The following is a 16215-nucleotide window of genomic DNA, read 5'->3' on the forward strand; positions in this document are numbered from 1 at the left end:
GAAAAAAATATATATACTAAAGCTATTATGAACTCCATGGAGTATGTGGGGATCTTCCAATATCCAGGCATTCTTTCTTTCTTTTTTTTTCTCTTTTTTTTCTTTCTACAGGGATATGTTAGGGGGAGGGGTTAAGGGGAGGCGGGGGAAGGGTTGATTTTTTTCCCTCCTGTAACCATTTGAAAATTCAAAGAACTTAAAGATCACGGGAGAATTGGGATTGATTAATGCCAAGGCAGCATCAGTGTTCCCAGAAGAGCTACAATGGTTGCATCTGTACTGAACATGTACAGACTTTCTTATCTTGTCATTATTCCCTAAACAATACAGTATAACAACTATTTACATAGTATTAGGTATTATAAGTAATCTAGAAATGATTTAAAGTATATGGGAGGATGTGCGTAGGTTATATACAAATACTACGCCATTTTATATAAGGGATATGAACATCTGCATTTTTTGGTATCCGTGAGGGGTCCCGGAACCAACCCCCCACAGATAAGGAGGGCTGACCGTATAGTAACATAGGAAATGCACAACAAGTTTTTGTAGGCCCACACTCATCCATACAGGTTTTAAAGAAGTTGATAACAACTGCGGTATACTCATCGAGACTTGAAGATGACTGCCTGAATATAGTCCAGTCCACCAATTCAAAGCAGTCCTGTAAGTGCTCCTGTGCTTCCCTTTTCCATACCTTCTTGGTCCTCACTACTGGTGCTGCAGTCTTCAGTCTCTGCCTATACTCAAGCAGAAGTACAGCCAGTGATCAGCCTTTCCAAAGTGCATAGAAACAAAAATAGAAATGAGAGGGCATACCAGAGTGAGAAATACCAGCTAGTTGAGTGGTATAGCAACAACTTTGCACTCAATGTCATTGCGACGAAAGAGCTGATTTTGGACTTCAGGAAGGACAAGATGAGGGAAGTGAGCAATTTCAGGTTCCTGGGTGTCAAGATCTCTTGTCCCAACATATCAATGCAGCTATAAAGAAGGAAAGACAGCAGCTATATTTCATTAGGAGTGTGAAGAGATTTGGTTTCTCACCTAAAACACTTGAAAACTTCTATAGAGCATTCTCTCAGGCTGCCTCACTGTCTGGTATGGGGGGTGGTGGTGGACTGAAAGCTACAGGAAATTGTAAAATTAGTCAGCTCCATCTTGGGTACAAGTCTCCATAGCAACTAAGACATCTTCAAGGAGTGAATGATTGCTCCAAAAGTTGAGGATATGTATTCAATCTTTTATTAGTGATTAGCAAACATACAATCTTGAAGCGATGAAACTCAAGCGTACTCAAGTGTAATTCAGTATTATTGAACGATCAGCAAAAGATACAACATCCACCAGTCCCAAGCTACAAACTGCGCAGAACACGAAGATGTTAATTTATTCCCTTCACCTTTATCATGCCCTCACTCATATGTCTGGTTACCATAATAAACACACAAGATAGAATACAGTGCAAATAGAGAACAAATGTGTGACTCCTTCAAAAGAGTTGATGGATTAATCTGAGAGAAAATGGATCCAATAAGAAAGAAGGAAAAACCTATTTATCCAGAACAATTCCGATCTGAGGCCTCCGTCAGTCAGAGTTGACCATGGATATTATGTTGTGTGGTCTAGATATACAAGCCTGGGCAGTATGATATGGAGAGCAAGCCATTGCCCACGTAGCAAGCTCCCCCTCTCTATGCATCTGATGAACACAAAGGAACAGCAGGGTCAGATACAGTTTGGTACCAGCAGCATGGCAGGAATTACCAGTCAGCATTGAACACAATGTAGGACTCCTTTGGGACTCCAGCTCCGGATCTTTCCCTCAGGGTTTGCTCCAGAAGCCTTCCCCAAGAGTGGGTATAGTTGCAAGGCAGCAGAGGTTTGAGATCAGATTTTTTTCTTCTTCGAGATGAGCTGCCAACCACGGTTCACAAGATCCATCTACCCAAAGTAACTGGTTTTAAGGCAATTAGAATGTGGTTTTCTCTACAGGAGTAAATAAGGCAAATAGTGGAGGTGTATTTACGAAAAATTTTATTTTTGGTTTTAGAGGTACAGCATGGTAAAAGGCCCTTCTGGCCTAATAAGTCCACGCCACCCAGTTATACCCATGAGACTAATTAATCTGTTAACCGGTACATTATTGGAATGTGAGAGGAATCTAGAGCACCTGGAGGAAACCCACACTATCACAGGGAGAACATACAAACTTCTTACAGACAGCAGCAGAATTGAACCTGAGTTGCTGGTGTTTTAACAGCATTACGCTAACCATTATGCTACCATGTTTTCCCAAGCTAGGTAAACATGAGATAAAAAGAAATAAAAGCATATGAAATGCAATGCATACTGTAGGTGGAGTGCATATGAAGTATAAACACAGATTGAGACTGTGTTACAACTCTGAAATTCTTCTTCTCCAGATAGCCACAAAACCGAGAAAGAAAAGAACGGCAGCTCAGTCATCAACTCCCAAATCTCTCCTCCCCGCATAAAGATGAACAAAAAGAGGCCTGGCACATTAACTGCCAAGTACTCCTCCTACATACACAAAATCTGGGAAAGACTGCAAAAAAAGTCTAAAGTCCAAGTCCATATCCAAAATGCAGAAAACATGGGTAACATTTTCTGGGCCCAGCAACAGGCCTTTCTCTCTCAGTAGCAGAGCAATTCCACCAGCGATCAAAAGCTAGGTAGCCGGTGCTCACCTTCCACATTCGCCTCAATGTTTCAATCTCCTTCGTTGCTTTAAACGGTGAACAATGGAAGCTTTGAAAAAGGACCTAGTGCTTTCCCAGTGTATATGACAAAAAAATCTTCTTGGGTTTTCAGCCAGGTAACAGGTATTGATTTTAACTGATGTTTCGATGACAAACTCTGCCATCTTCATCAGGGATAATGCCTGGGCATGTTTAGTGCGGTGGTATTTATATACTCATCATCCATCCTTTCTGATTGGTTAGTCCTTATCCAATCAGGTTTCCACTGTCCCACCTTGTTTACAATTGAATTCCATTTCTTACTTAGAGCTAGACCTTTGTCTGCTAAAATTCTTTTCCTCCAGTTTTATTTCAATGGCTTCCTTCACCAGATGGTCCCAAAACCCATTGGTGTGTACAGTAGTTTTGTGCCATAGAAGTCAATGCTACAGACATTGCAAAAGCAGTGTTCTGCTACTATTGATTTCTTGGGGTAACCCAAATGGATACATCTCCTGTGCTCTTTGATGAAGGTTTCCACCATGTGTCCCGTCTGGCCAATATACACTGCTCTGCATTCACAGGGAATCCTGACACCCAGGTCATCTTTGACCCACATAAGCTGTGATTATAGCTTCCTTATGGGTTTGTGGATGGTATTAATCCGATATTTCTTCAGGATCCTGATGATCCTCCCAGAAACCGTGGAAATACCCGAATAGAAAAGACAGGCAGTAGCGATGGGTTCCTCACTGTTGTTAGGTTTCCTGGTTTTTTCTTTGGCCTTTTTAAGGGCCTGTTCGATTTTTTTCACCTTGTAGCCATTCTGTAGGAACATCTTATTTCCTTGTGGAGACTCTCCAGGTTTGAAATAGTTTTCATACGGTTAATCTGAGTAGAAAGAACTGCTCTATGTTGGGAGGGATGATGGTGGCTGTACAAGTACATGTGGGTGGGTTCCCAATAGAAGCCACATCCAATGGAAGCTTTATTTGGTGAAATGGAGTTGAACATCAGCTCGTGCCCTGCAGCTATCCTGCTGTTCCTGATCTCTCTAAGTTTCTGTAACCTGAAAGTTCTCTTCTGACCTCTTGTAGATGCTCGCTGTTATTCCTTGAACTATCCCGAACCTCAGATCTGAAACTCTCTCCTTGTATCGATCATGCCTCCTTTGCAACATGCTTCAAATTCCATCTCTTGATAGGAAATTCTCTGATTCCTCTGCAATAATTGTGTGTATAAAGGGAGGACAGGAGGATGAATACAGAGCCCTGGTGGAGTACTTTGTTGAATGGTACAAGCTGAATAATCTGCAGCTCAACATCAATAAGACAAAGGAGATGGTGATGGACTTTAGGAATACTAAGCCTGCATTGCTCCCTGTTATCATTGATGGTGAGGACGTGGATGTGGTGAGGACCTACAAATACTTGGGGGGCAAGTGGATGACAGACTTGAGTGGAGCACCAACACTGAGGCTGTGTACAAGAAGGGCCAGGGTAGCCTCTACTTCCTGAGGATAAAAAGGTTCTTTGGAATATGCAGGCCTCTCCTTCACATGTTCTACCAGTCTGTTGTCACCAGTACAATTTTCTCTCTGGTGGTTTGCTGGGGCAATGGCAACAACAGGCTCAATAAACTAATTAGAAAGGCTGGCTCTGTTATAAGAGTCAAAATGGACACACTGGAGGCTATGGTAGAACAAAGCACCTTACAGAAAATCCTGGCAATTCTGGACAATGTTTCTCACCCTCTGCGTGCCACCTTGGCTGAACAGAGGAGTACTTTCAGTCAGAGACAGAGAACAACTGTGCTGCTCTAAAGAGCGCTATATGAGATCATTCTTACCCTCGGCAATAAGGCTCTATAATGAGTCAACCTATAGCCGGAGAAATGATGACCTGTTAGACTGTTAAGGTAACATTTTTATTTATTCTTGTTACTTCTCTTCTAATATTGTATATCTATGAACTTGTAATGCTACTGTGACACTGCAATTTCCTTTGGGAGCAATTGTGTATCTATCTATATAAATATCCTTATTTGGTTCAATATTAAGTTTTGTTCTGACTTTAATTCACAAACAACGTAAAAAAAAACTTTTCACAATTAATAGGTGCTTTACATATGCAAGTTGTTATCCAAATTGTTTTTCAGCATTCTGTTTATAGTGTGCATTTGCAGCATCACCTGTACTAAATCTTTCACTATTAGAGAGCTGATAGGACACTGAAAACCTGTGGCAGGAGTGTTCAAGGACATCTACAATCTCTCACTGCTGCAATCAGAAATTACTACCTGCGACAATCATACCAGTGCCTCAGAAGAGTAAGGTGAGCTGCCTCAATGACTATCACTGTGGCACTCACATCTACTGCGATGAAATGCTTTGAGAGGTTGATTATGGCCAGAATCAACTTCTGCCTAAGCAAGGACTTGGACCTACCGCAGTTTTCGTATCAACCTTGATTGTGGACTTCAGGAAGGGGAAGTCAACGGAACACACTCTAGTCCTCATCAAGGCAGCAGCAGTGGAAAGGATGAGCAGTTGCAAGTTCCTGAATGTCAACATCTCGAGGATCTAGCCTGCCATATTTCACAGAGAGTTTGAGGAGACTTGGTACGTCACCAGACTCTTGCAAATATCTACAGATGTACCATGGAGAGCATTCTAACAGGTTGTGTCACTATTTGATATGGAGGGGCCACTGGAAAAAGCTGCAGACTCAGCTAACTCCACCCTGGGCATTATCCTCCCCAGCATTGAGGCCTTCTTCAAAGGGCAATGTCTCAGAAAAGCAGCATCTTTCATTAAGGATCCCTACCACTAAGACATACCCTTTTCTTATTGCTACCATCAAGGAGGTGGTACAGGAGCTTAAAGACACACTTAATGTTTTAGGAACAGCTTCTTTCCCTCAGCCTCAATCAGATTTCCAAATGGACAATGGAACCCATGTACACTACCTCACTATTTTTTTTATATCTAATTTACATTGTTACTATATATTTATAATTTATAGTTTTTCATTTATTTATTGCAATGTACTGCTGCCTTAAAACACCAATTTTCACAACATATGCTAGTGATATTAAACCTGATTGAGGTAGCAAACGTTTTACACTCAAAGCAGTCCAGCCTCCTTTCTTGAATTCTATAGGAACAAAAAGCTGCAATTTCCATACTCAGCTTAGTCTTCTTCACCAAGGTGGAGAGAGGAAGGGAAGAGGATGTTTGTGGGTCCCAGAAGGCATTCATAATTATTAACTTAGCCATTTTATTTTAAAATTGCTGTTCCAATAGGAACACTGTTCTCGTCAAAACACAGCTGAAAATGAACTGATCCGAAGAGGAGAGGAGCTAGGCGAAGACGATGTTCTTTCTTCCTTCGTTTGCAGGGACTGTGCTGTGGATGCATGCCCAGGCTCATCCTCACCGCTTCGCCGCCTGGAATTGGCGCGGTTGCGGTGGCAACGGCCCGCCGGTTGGTAGGCGGCGCGCAGGCGCAGTGTTGTGCATGCGGGCGGGTTGAAACGATGACAAGATGGCGACAGCAATGTACCTGGAGCATTACCTGGACAGTGAGTACCCCAAGCTGCTGACTCGGCACCGGACCAGACAGCCTCTTCATCTGTTGAAGCGAACGGTTCGCTTTATCTTCGGGTAATGGGCCCTGGCGAGCCTGCGTGCTTTCGCTTGCAGTCGACGTTACTCAAAGCCCGAGTGGGAGGGGGAGGTGGTAGTTGGAGGCCCGAATCTGAGTGACGGCTGCTGATCGCAGTCACGTCGAATCAGGCGCCTCTGTTCTTTCTGTTGACGAAAAATAATCACTTTTTCGTGCCGAAGCAGAAAGTTCACTTTAGTTTGTGAGTGGCTCGAACGTTTCCGGTCGTCCGCTGCATAAACCGCGCATGCGTGGAGGCCTCTCTTCCAGCACCCTGGAGGCTAGAAGTATAAACAAGCGAGTTTGCAACAGGCTGAGGGACCTGTACAACATTCACGGAATGATTAACTAGTGATGACGTTTATATTCCACAACATTTAATGAAACTCTAGCAGAACATTCTTAAACTAAACGCTTTGATATTCCGCATTTGCCATTAATTGCATCGTCAGGTATGTAGATTAAATAGCGTGATTACAAGAGTAGGTTGGAAGCTGGAAACAAGTCCGTAAGATACAGGAGCAAAATTCGGCCCATCGAGTCTACTCCGCCATTCAAACATGGGCTGATCCAATTCTTCCAGTCATCCCCACTCTTCTGTCTTCATCCCCATAGCCCTTGATGCCCTGGCTAATCAAGAATCTATCTTAAATGCACCCAATGAGGGTTCTTCTCTGAACCCTCTTCAATATCAGAATATCCTTTCTAAAATAAGGAGCCCAAAAGTGTGCACAATACTCAAAGTGTGTTCTCACGAGTCCCTCAACATAACATCCCTGCTCTTACATTCTGTATCTCTAGAAATAAATGTCAACATTGCATTTCTCTTTTTAACCACCAACTCTACCTGGAGGCTAACCTTTAGGGTATCCTGCACAAGGACTCCCAAGTCCCTTTGCATCTCTACATTTTGAATTCTCTCACCATCTAAATGATAGTCTGCCTGTTTATTTCTTACACCAAAGGGCATGACCATACACTTTCCCACATTGTTTTTCATTTGCCATTCCCCTAAACTATCCAAGTCTCTCTGCAGGCTTTCTGTTTCCTCAACACTTCCCACTCCTCCCACTACCATTGGCAAATTTAGCCACAAATCCATTAATACCATAGTCCAAATCATTGACATACAATGTAAAAAGCAGTGGTCCCAACACTGACCCCTGTGGAACTCCACTGCTGATGGGCAGCTAGCCAGAATAGGATCCCTTTATTCCCACTCTCTGTTTCCTGCTGATCAACCAATGCTCCACCCATGCTAGTAACTGCCCTGTAATTCCATGGGATCTTGCTAAGCAGCCTCATCTGTGGCATCTTGTCAAAAGCCTTCTGAAAATCCAAGTACACTACATCTATTGCATCTCCTTTGTCTACCCTGCTTGTAATTATCTCAAAAAAAAATTGCAGTAGTTTAGTCAGGCAGGATTTTCCTTTCATGAAACCATGCTGGCTTTGGCCTATCTTGTGGCTCCAAGGACTCCGTAATCTCAGCCCTAACAATTGATTCCACCAATTTCCCAACCACTATGTCAGGCTAATAGGTCTATAGTTTCCTTTCTGCCTCCTCCCACCCTTCCTAAGTAGCAGAGTAACATTTGCAATTTTCCAGTCATCTGGTACAGTGCTAGAATCTTTATCAATTCTTGAAAGATCATTGTTAATTCCTCTGCAATCTCTACATCTACTTCCTTCAGAACCTGAGGGTGCATTCCATCAGGTCCAGGAGATTTATCTACCTTCAGACCATTAAGCTTCCTGAGCACCTTCTCAGTCGTAATTTTCACTATACATACTTCACTTCCTTGACACTCTTGAATGTCTGGTATACTGCAGATGTCATATTTGCATATACTTGCATATATTTTCAGTATATCTGCAGTATATTTGCATATACTGCAGATATGCAAAATACATATTCAGTTCCTCTGTTCCCCTCATTACAATATCTCCAGCGTCATTTTCTATTGGTCCTATATCTATCATCAATTTTCTTTTATTATTCATATACTTAAAAAGGCTTTTAGTATCTTCTTTGATATTAGTCACCAGCTTCCTTTCATAATTTATCTTTTCCTTCTGTAAGTTTTTAAAAGTTTCTCAATCCTCTATCTTCTCACTATCTGTGGCTTTCTTGTATGCCCTCTCTTTTGTTTTTATTATTATTATGTATATTTATTTATTAATTTTTTAGAAAATTACAAAGAATAAATGTAATGAAAAATTAGTAAGAAAAAGAAAAATAATATTAATCCTCCCCCCCTCCCCTTAACCCTCCCCCACTTAACCCTCATCTAAAGAAAGAAAGAAGAAGAAAAAGATTGCCTGGATATCGGAGGATCCTCATAGAGTTCAAAATAATTTTAATATTTATTTTTACTTTCCCCAATTACTTTATAATTTTATCTTCAAAGAACCTATATATTCCCATCTTTTGTAGGTATGGGAGCCAAATTTTCAAAAATATATCATATTCATTTCTTAGATTATATGTAATTTTTTCAAGTGGAATACAACTATATATTTCATTATTCCAACAATCCATAGTTAAATATAAATCAGATTTCCAAGTAACTGCGATAACTTTTTTAGCTACTGCCAATGCAATTTTTATAAATTTTTTCTGATACTTATTCAATTTAAGTTTCGGTATTGTCCCTTCAATATCTCCTAATAAAAATAATATTGGACTATGTGGGAGTTGTACTGCAGTAATTTGTTCCAATAAAAGTTTTAGATTTATCCAAAATGGTTGAATTTTAAAACAAGACCAAGTAGAATGTAAAATGTACCAATTTCTTGATTACATCGAAAACATTGGTCAGACATATTTGAATTTAATCTATTTTTTGTGGTGTTATATATAATTGATGTAAAAAATTATATTGTATTAAATTAAGTCAAACATTTATTGTATTTATCATGCTATCAGAACATAATCTTGACCAACTTTTTCCATCAATTTTAACATTCAAATCAGATTCCAATTTTTGTCTTGATTTATGAATTCCAGATTCATAAAAAAAATCCTTGAGTAAGTTTTATGTCTATTTGAATAAAATGAATAATCTCTCTTGGATTAATTTTTCTCCATATATCAATCAGATTTAAATCTTTCATTAATGATAAAGTTAATTTTATTACTTTTGATTTTGCAGCAACTTTAGTTGACCTATCCAAAACTGGATCTAAACAAAAATTAAAATCTCCACCTATTAATATTTTATCATGTGCATCAGCCAAGTTCAAAAACACTTCTTGTATAAATTTTGCATCATTTTCATTTGGTGCATAAATGTTCATAAAAGTCCATCATTCTGAAAAAATTTGACAATGTATAATCACATATCTCCCCACAGAATCAGTTACTACATTTTGTATTTTAAATGGTAAAGCTTTATTAACCAAAATTCCAATTCCTCTCGATTTTGAATTAAATGAAGCTGCAATGACATTTCCAACCCAATCTCTCTTTAATTTCTTATGTTCTGTTTCTTTTAAATGTGCTTCTTGTAAAAAAAGCTATATCTCCTTTCATTTTCTTAATGTATGTTAAAACTCTTTTTCTTTTCACAGGTCCATTAAGTCCATTAACATTAAAACTAAAAATTAAGTAAATTATTCATAATACCTTGGGAACTCTTTGAAATTCTCCATGTTGCTATGAGTCTCTCTCCAACCATCCAGGCAAAAAAGAAGAAAAATAGAAAAAAGATAACTAATATATAAGAAAAAAACCAAAATACCCCCGCCCCCACTAATATTGCAAATAAAAAGAACACAGCGTTAACCCCCCCCATTTTACGGGTCATGGCAATTGCCATGATTGTACACGTGAAACTCGCAGCCATCGATCATGAGCTCCTCTAGCTCCCCCGCAAAAAAAAAAGAAAAAAAATATATTAGTGAAGAAAAAAAATAATTAATGTCTTCACTCCCAATTAATACTCCCAACTATTTTTGTTTTCCCTATAAATGTCCGTCAAGTCCAACCTTATTTCAGACAATCAATGGATAATATAACCCGGTTACTTAGTATAATTCATTTGGCACAAAAAAAGAGAGGAAATGAGTGTGGCAGTTGCTTTGGATGCAGAAAAAGCATTTGATAGATTGGAATGGGATTTTTTATTTAAGGTATTGGGAAAAATATGAGTTAGGAAAATCTTTTATAGATAGATAGATACTTTATTCATCTCCAAGGGGAAATTCAACATTTTTTCCAGTGTCCCATACACTTATTGTAGCAAAACTAATTACATACAGTATTTAACTCAGTATGAATGATATGCATCTAAAATCACCCTCCCAAAAAGCATGAATAAATAGCTTTTAAAAAGTTCTTAAATAGTTTACTAAAGTGCATTGAGTGGTAACTTAAGCTCAGTCCTAACCCCGGCACTTTAACAGGTCTTGCCCCTGGTAATTGTATTGTAGAGCCGAATGGCGTTGGGGAGTAATGATCTCTTCATCCTGTCTGAGGAGCATTGCATTGACAGCAACCTGCTGCTGAAGCTGCTTCTCTGTCTCTGGATGGTGCTGTGCAGAGGATGTTCAGGGGTTTCCATGATTGACCGTAGCCTACTCAGCACCCTCCGCTCTGCCACCGATGTCATACTCTCCAGTTCTGCGCCCACGACAGAGCCCGCCTTCCTTACCAGCTTATTAAGACGTGAGGCGTCCCTCTTCTTAATGCTGCCTCCCCAGCACGCCACCACAAAGAAGAGGACGCTCTCCACAACTGACCGATAGAACATCTTCAGCATCTCACTACAAACATTGAATGACGCCAGCCTTCTGAGGAAGTACAGTCGACTCTGTGCTTTCCTGCACAGGGCATCTGTGTTGGCAGTCCAGTCTAGCTTCTCGTCTAACTGCACTCCCAGATACTTGTAGGTCTTAACCTGCTCCACACATTCTCCATTAATGATCACTGGCTCCATATGAGGCCTAGGTCTCCTAAAGTCCACCACCGTGTCCTTGGTCTTGGTGATATTGAGACGCAGGTAGTTTGAGTTGCACCATATCACAAAGTCCTGTATCAGTTTCCTATATTCTTCCTCCTGACCATTCCTGACACACCCCACTATGGCCATGTCATCAGCGAACTTCTGCACATGGCAGAACTCCGAGTTATATTGGAAGTCTGATATGTACGGGGTGAACAGGACCGGAGAGAGCACGGTCCCCTGCGGCGCTCCTGTGCTGCTGACCACCGTGTCAGACCTACAGTCTCCCAACCGCACATACTGAGGTCTGTCTGTCAAGTAGTCCGTTATCCAAGCCACCATGTGTGAGTCTATTCCCATCTCCGTTAGTTTGTGCCTTAAGATCCTGGGCTGGATGGTGTTAAAGGCTCTAGAGAAGTCCAGGAATGTAATCCTCACAGCACCACTGACCCTGTCCAGGTGAGAGAGGGATTTGTGCAGCAAGTACCTGATAGCATCCTCCACTCCCACCTTCTCCTGATAACTGAAGAGGATCTATTATACAATGGATTAAAACCTTAAATACTAATCCTCAAGCTGAAGTAGTTACAAATGGTCAGATTTCAACACCATTTTGCTTAACAAGGTCAACTAGACAAGGCTGCCCATTATCACCTGCTTTATTTGTATTGGCAATAGAACCATTAGCTGAATTAATTAGAACAGATTCAGACATTGGGGGCTTTAGAGTTAATCAAGAAGAATATAAGATTAATTTATTTGCTGATGATGTTTTGACTTATTTAACAAACCCATTGCAATCTTTGCAAAGATTATCTTTTAGATTGGAAGAATATGGGAAAGTATCAGGGTATAAAGTAAATTGGGATAAAAGTGAAATTTTACCCCTTACCAAAGGAAATTATAATCAATGTCGATTAGGAACTCAATTTCAACGGTCAATACATGGGATAAAATATTTAGGTATTAGAGTTGATAATGATGTAAAAAATTGCCATTATTAAAAAAAATAAAAGAGGATCTTGATAAATGGATGATGTTACCAATAACATTAATAGGTAGAGTTAATGCTGTAAAAATGAATATATTTCCTAGATTGCAATATTTATTCCAAACTTTACCAATACAATTACCTCAGAAGTTTTTTCAAGAACTGAATAAATATGTAAGGAAATTTCTTTGGAAAGGAAAGATGTCAAGAATATCATTGGAAAAATTGACATGTAAATTTGATTTAGGAGGGTTACAACTTCCAAATTTTAAGAATTATTATAAAGCAAATCAACTTAGATTTATTGCGTCTTTTTTTGATGAAAAAAAAATCGGCATGGATTAGAATAGAATTAGATAAGATAGGAGAAAACATACCAGAAGATTTTATATGTAAATGGGAATCCAAATGGATACGGGAAAAAAAAGAATCTCCTATATTAAGACACTTGATTGATTTATGGAATAAGGTAAATGTGGACGATGAGATAAAGAAATCTTTATTAGCAAAAAGAACTTTAATTCAAAATAGGCTTATTCCTTTTACAATGGATAATAAACTTTTATATAATTGGTTCCAAAAGGGGATTAAATATATAAGTGATTGTTTTGAAGGAGATATATTGATGTCATTTGATCAATCAAAAAATAAATATAAAATATCAAACAACACTCTTTTCTGTTATTTTCAATTAAAGGCTTATTTACGAGAAAAGCTGGGTCAAACAATGTTGATGCCAAAACCTAGTGAAATAGAAATATTAATTCAAAAAGGAAAAATTTAAAAATTTACATCTTGTATGTACAATTTGATTCAAAAACAGACAATTGAATCTTTTGTTTTTATGATTCAACTTCTACACCCAAAATTTATCCAGCATCTACAAGGCAGAAGTTCAGAGGATAATGGAAAGTTTCTCCACTTGCCTGGTTGGATGCAGGTCCAAAATATTTGAAAACAATCCAGGATATGCAATGGGCTGGATTGGCATCTAATTCACCTAAACATTCTGTCCTTCATCAATGACTCATCTTGGGTACAGTATGTAAATTTACAGAAAGCACATTTTAAAACCAAACTTGTATTCTTTAGAAGTACAGTGGAAGCAAGTATATGGGAGCAGTGCAATTTGAAAATTCTCTAAAGCTACACTCAGTGCTGATTTAGAAATACATCAGTATTCTTTGTCAAATTCTTATCATTTCCTAGTTGACATTGCTGTGACAGTACCTTCAGTGATTAAAAGTAATAAACTCAGAAGAGCAAATGAGGATTGCAATAAATGTTGGCTTGGCTGGCAATATCTTTGTCCTGTAAATGAATAAAAATAGATCAGCTGCAAAGGCAGGCATTTGATGGGTATTGATCTGAAGTAATCAAGATAGGGTGCTACTGGCCCTTAAGCTGTAATGATTTCCACAGCATCAGAGAGACAATTCCCAAAGATTTTCTGCCACTTATGTCAAGAGATCTTTCATTTCAGTCCTAAATGTTATTTTGACACTGTAAATGTAGTTCTAGATACATTCACCAGTGGTATAGCAGGCATCATCTTCAGGTAGTTCTTTCTGGGTAGAGAAGTGGTCGGCAGTGCAGGTAGATAACTGGACTGAGAAACAAGCAGTACAGGCCTAATGAACAGTGAACTACTACATTAGAGAGGAGAATATTGTACTGATCTGTAAAAGTGCATATTGGGTAATATACAGTATATGAAAGCACAGCAGTGAGAAGAGGGGGTATGGGCAGTGATTTGCAACAGTACATGTAGTGGGGATAGTGGGAAAAGTGTACCAATATGGTGGTGTAGTTAAAGGGCATAGTTACTGAGTTATCCACCCATATTTGTAGCATTATTTCTCTCACTCTGTATTTGCTGAATCAACTGATAAATTGCTGAAACCCTCCTCCATGGTTTTTTTTTAAAACTGCTGCAATAAAACCCTCAGGTGAATGGGGATTGACTGATGTCAGCAGTTCCTCCATAGATGCTGAGTAGAGCATTTCCATTTTTTTTGGGCTTGGATTTCCAGCATCTTCAATATTTTGCTCAGTCCTTTAAAATGTTCTCATTTCAGTTGTCCATTATGATTTGGCTCATCCAATGCCATCTTTAAGTCATCCCATTCACCCATCATCTTGCTCGTCAAATTTTTATGAAGTGACATGGCTTACTTTTAACATTGAAAGTGTTGTTTTTATTGAGGTGTAATGATCAAAAGTCCACAGTGCTTTGCACCAGGCAATTATAATGGAAGTATCTATTAAATACCTACAGGAATAAAAAGTGGATACAACAATCAATTGCCCTTGATGAAATCCTGTTTTTTTTTTATATATTGTCCAGTTAAGTATAGGGCAAAGGCTAAAAGTCTCTGCTGTCCCCACAAGCCAAACTAACTTTCTAGACAACTATTTGCATTTCTATGAGCATTGGAATCATACTGATGACTCCAATAGAAAATGTGTCTGTGGGGAACATTACAAACAAGGATCTGCACAAGTTCATTAAGGGTTAATAAAAATACCCTTAAGTGCAGAAATAAAGTATGAGATGAAAAATCATATCAGCAATAATATCAGATTGATTTGTGCTGTTAATTATATGTGGAATCCATTTATGTAGGGAGATTTTACAGTAGTGTGGACAAATTGAATGAAAAAAGACATTCTGCCTTTTGGCTGAAGAATGCCAAAATGAGCAAAGGAGAAAATGAGTAGACAGCCAGTGAGGAGAAAAACCGACCTTTCAAAATACAGGAGAAATGGAGCTGGTGTGGTACAGATAGGGTTGTGTAGACAATTTGTTGACTAAATTGGTGCTTTGAAACTGTGGTTATAAACTTAAGTGGGCCAACTGAGTGACAAATGCTTAAAGACATTCGTTGTGGGATCAGAGACCCCATTCATTTGAAGGGCAATTTTTGTTGGGTTTTTTTCTTTTATATTATTTACAGGATGTTTAGTTATTACAAAATCAAAAAAATTTAAAAATTGTAAAGAAAAAAACTCTTTGGTGTTGAGAAGAGATAAAGCTCTGTCCTTGCTTTGCTTTCTGTCACACACTGTTCGGGTAGTTAGGGAGTGATGGCATTTTGTACGAAGAGTGTTTCAGTAACCTGCCACATGTGGCGCAGGTAAGTGCAGACTGGAAGGGATTGTGAGTGGTTATTCTGCAATTCAGAAAAAAATTGTACATTAGAAGTGAAATAATGGGTTTTGTGTTAGGAAGTCAGAGAGAAATTTGCAGGGTGCAAGTGCAGCAAAGTGATATTTGTTGGAGACTTCCATTTCAATTCTGCTATATCACAGTCTAAATTATGCTAAATGTAAAATGATTATTTATATGTGTGTGTGTGTGTGTGTGTACTTGGCAAAGTGTTTCAACCTTGAGTTATTTTAATTAATGTCAAATTGATATGCAAAGATATATGGAAATTTGTTTCACAAATAGCATTGAGCAGAATGACAAATGCATGTAATGCAGAAGCTATTGTAATATACTGATGACTATTTTGAGAATGTTCTTGCAGTTAAAATAGAAACATACTTCTGTGCTTTTGCAGGTATTGAGAACCTTCCTTGTGAGCTTCAGCGGATCTTCCATTTGATGCGGGACCTGGATCAAAGAACTGAAGGTGCATGCAGTGTAATCTAAGAAATCTGTGGGAAAACTAGGTTTGGGGCTTTGTTGTGCTTTACTGTACAATGCACCAGTGAATCAGATTCTTATACCTGGAGATTTTGCCATGAAGCTGAAAAACTATTTTGAAGTTTCAAACTTTGGCCCTCTAAGCAGTGTTTGTTCTACGAACAATGTAATTTCCTAATGGATACTAGCATTTCAAAGTCAGGAAAGAATTTCCTTATGTAATTTTCAACTCGTACTGTTTCAGCCTTGTTAGAAC

The 16215-nt window shown here is 38.8% G+C and overlaps 1 protein-coding gene across 3 annotated transcripts in view; it reads left to right on the forward strand.

Moving 5' to 3' along the window:
* Positions 1-16215, forward strand: part of ing5a (inhibitor of growth family, member 5a) — a 62928-nt gene that overhangs the window by 15950 nt on the left and 30763 nt on the right. The window contains exons 1-2 of one of the 3 annotated variants that reach the window (XM_059951093.1): positions 6062-6287; positions 15874-15945. In XM_059951093.1, coding sequence (XP_059807076.1) covers positions 6251-6287; positions 15874-15945 — 109 coding nt within the window. In that variant the 5' untranslated portion in view covers positions 6062-6250. Of the gene's footprint in view, positions 1-6061; positions 6370-15873; positions 15946-16215 lie in introns of those variants that run through there. The other 2 variants (XM_059951102.1, XM_059951085.1) reach the window with 2 other exon arrangements.

Source organism: Hypanus sabinus, chromosome 2 (assembly GCF_030144855.1).
Source record: "Hypanus sabinus isolate sHypSab1 chromosome 2, sHypSab1.hap1, whole genome shotgun sequence".
Classification (NCBI taxonomy): domain Eukaryota; kingdom Metazoa; phylum Chordata; class Chondrichthyes; order Myliobatiformes; family Dasyatidae; genus Hypanus; species Hypanus sabinus.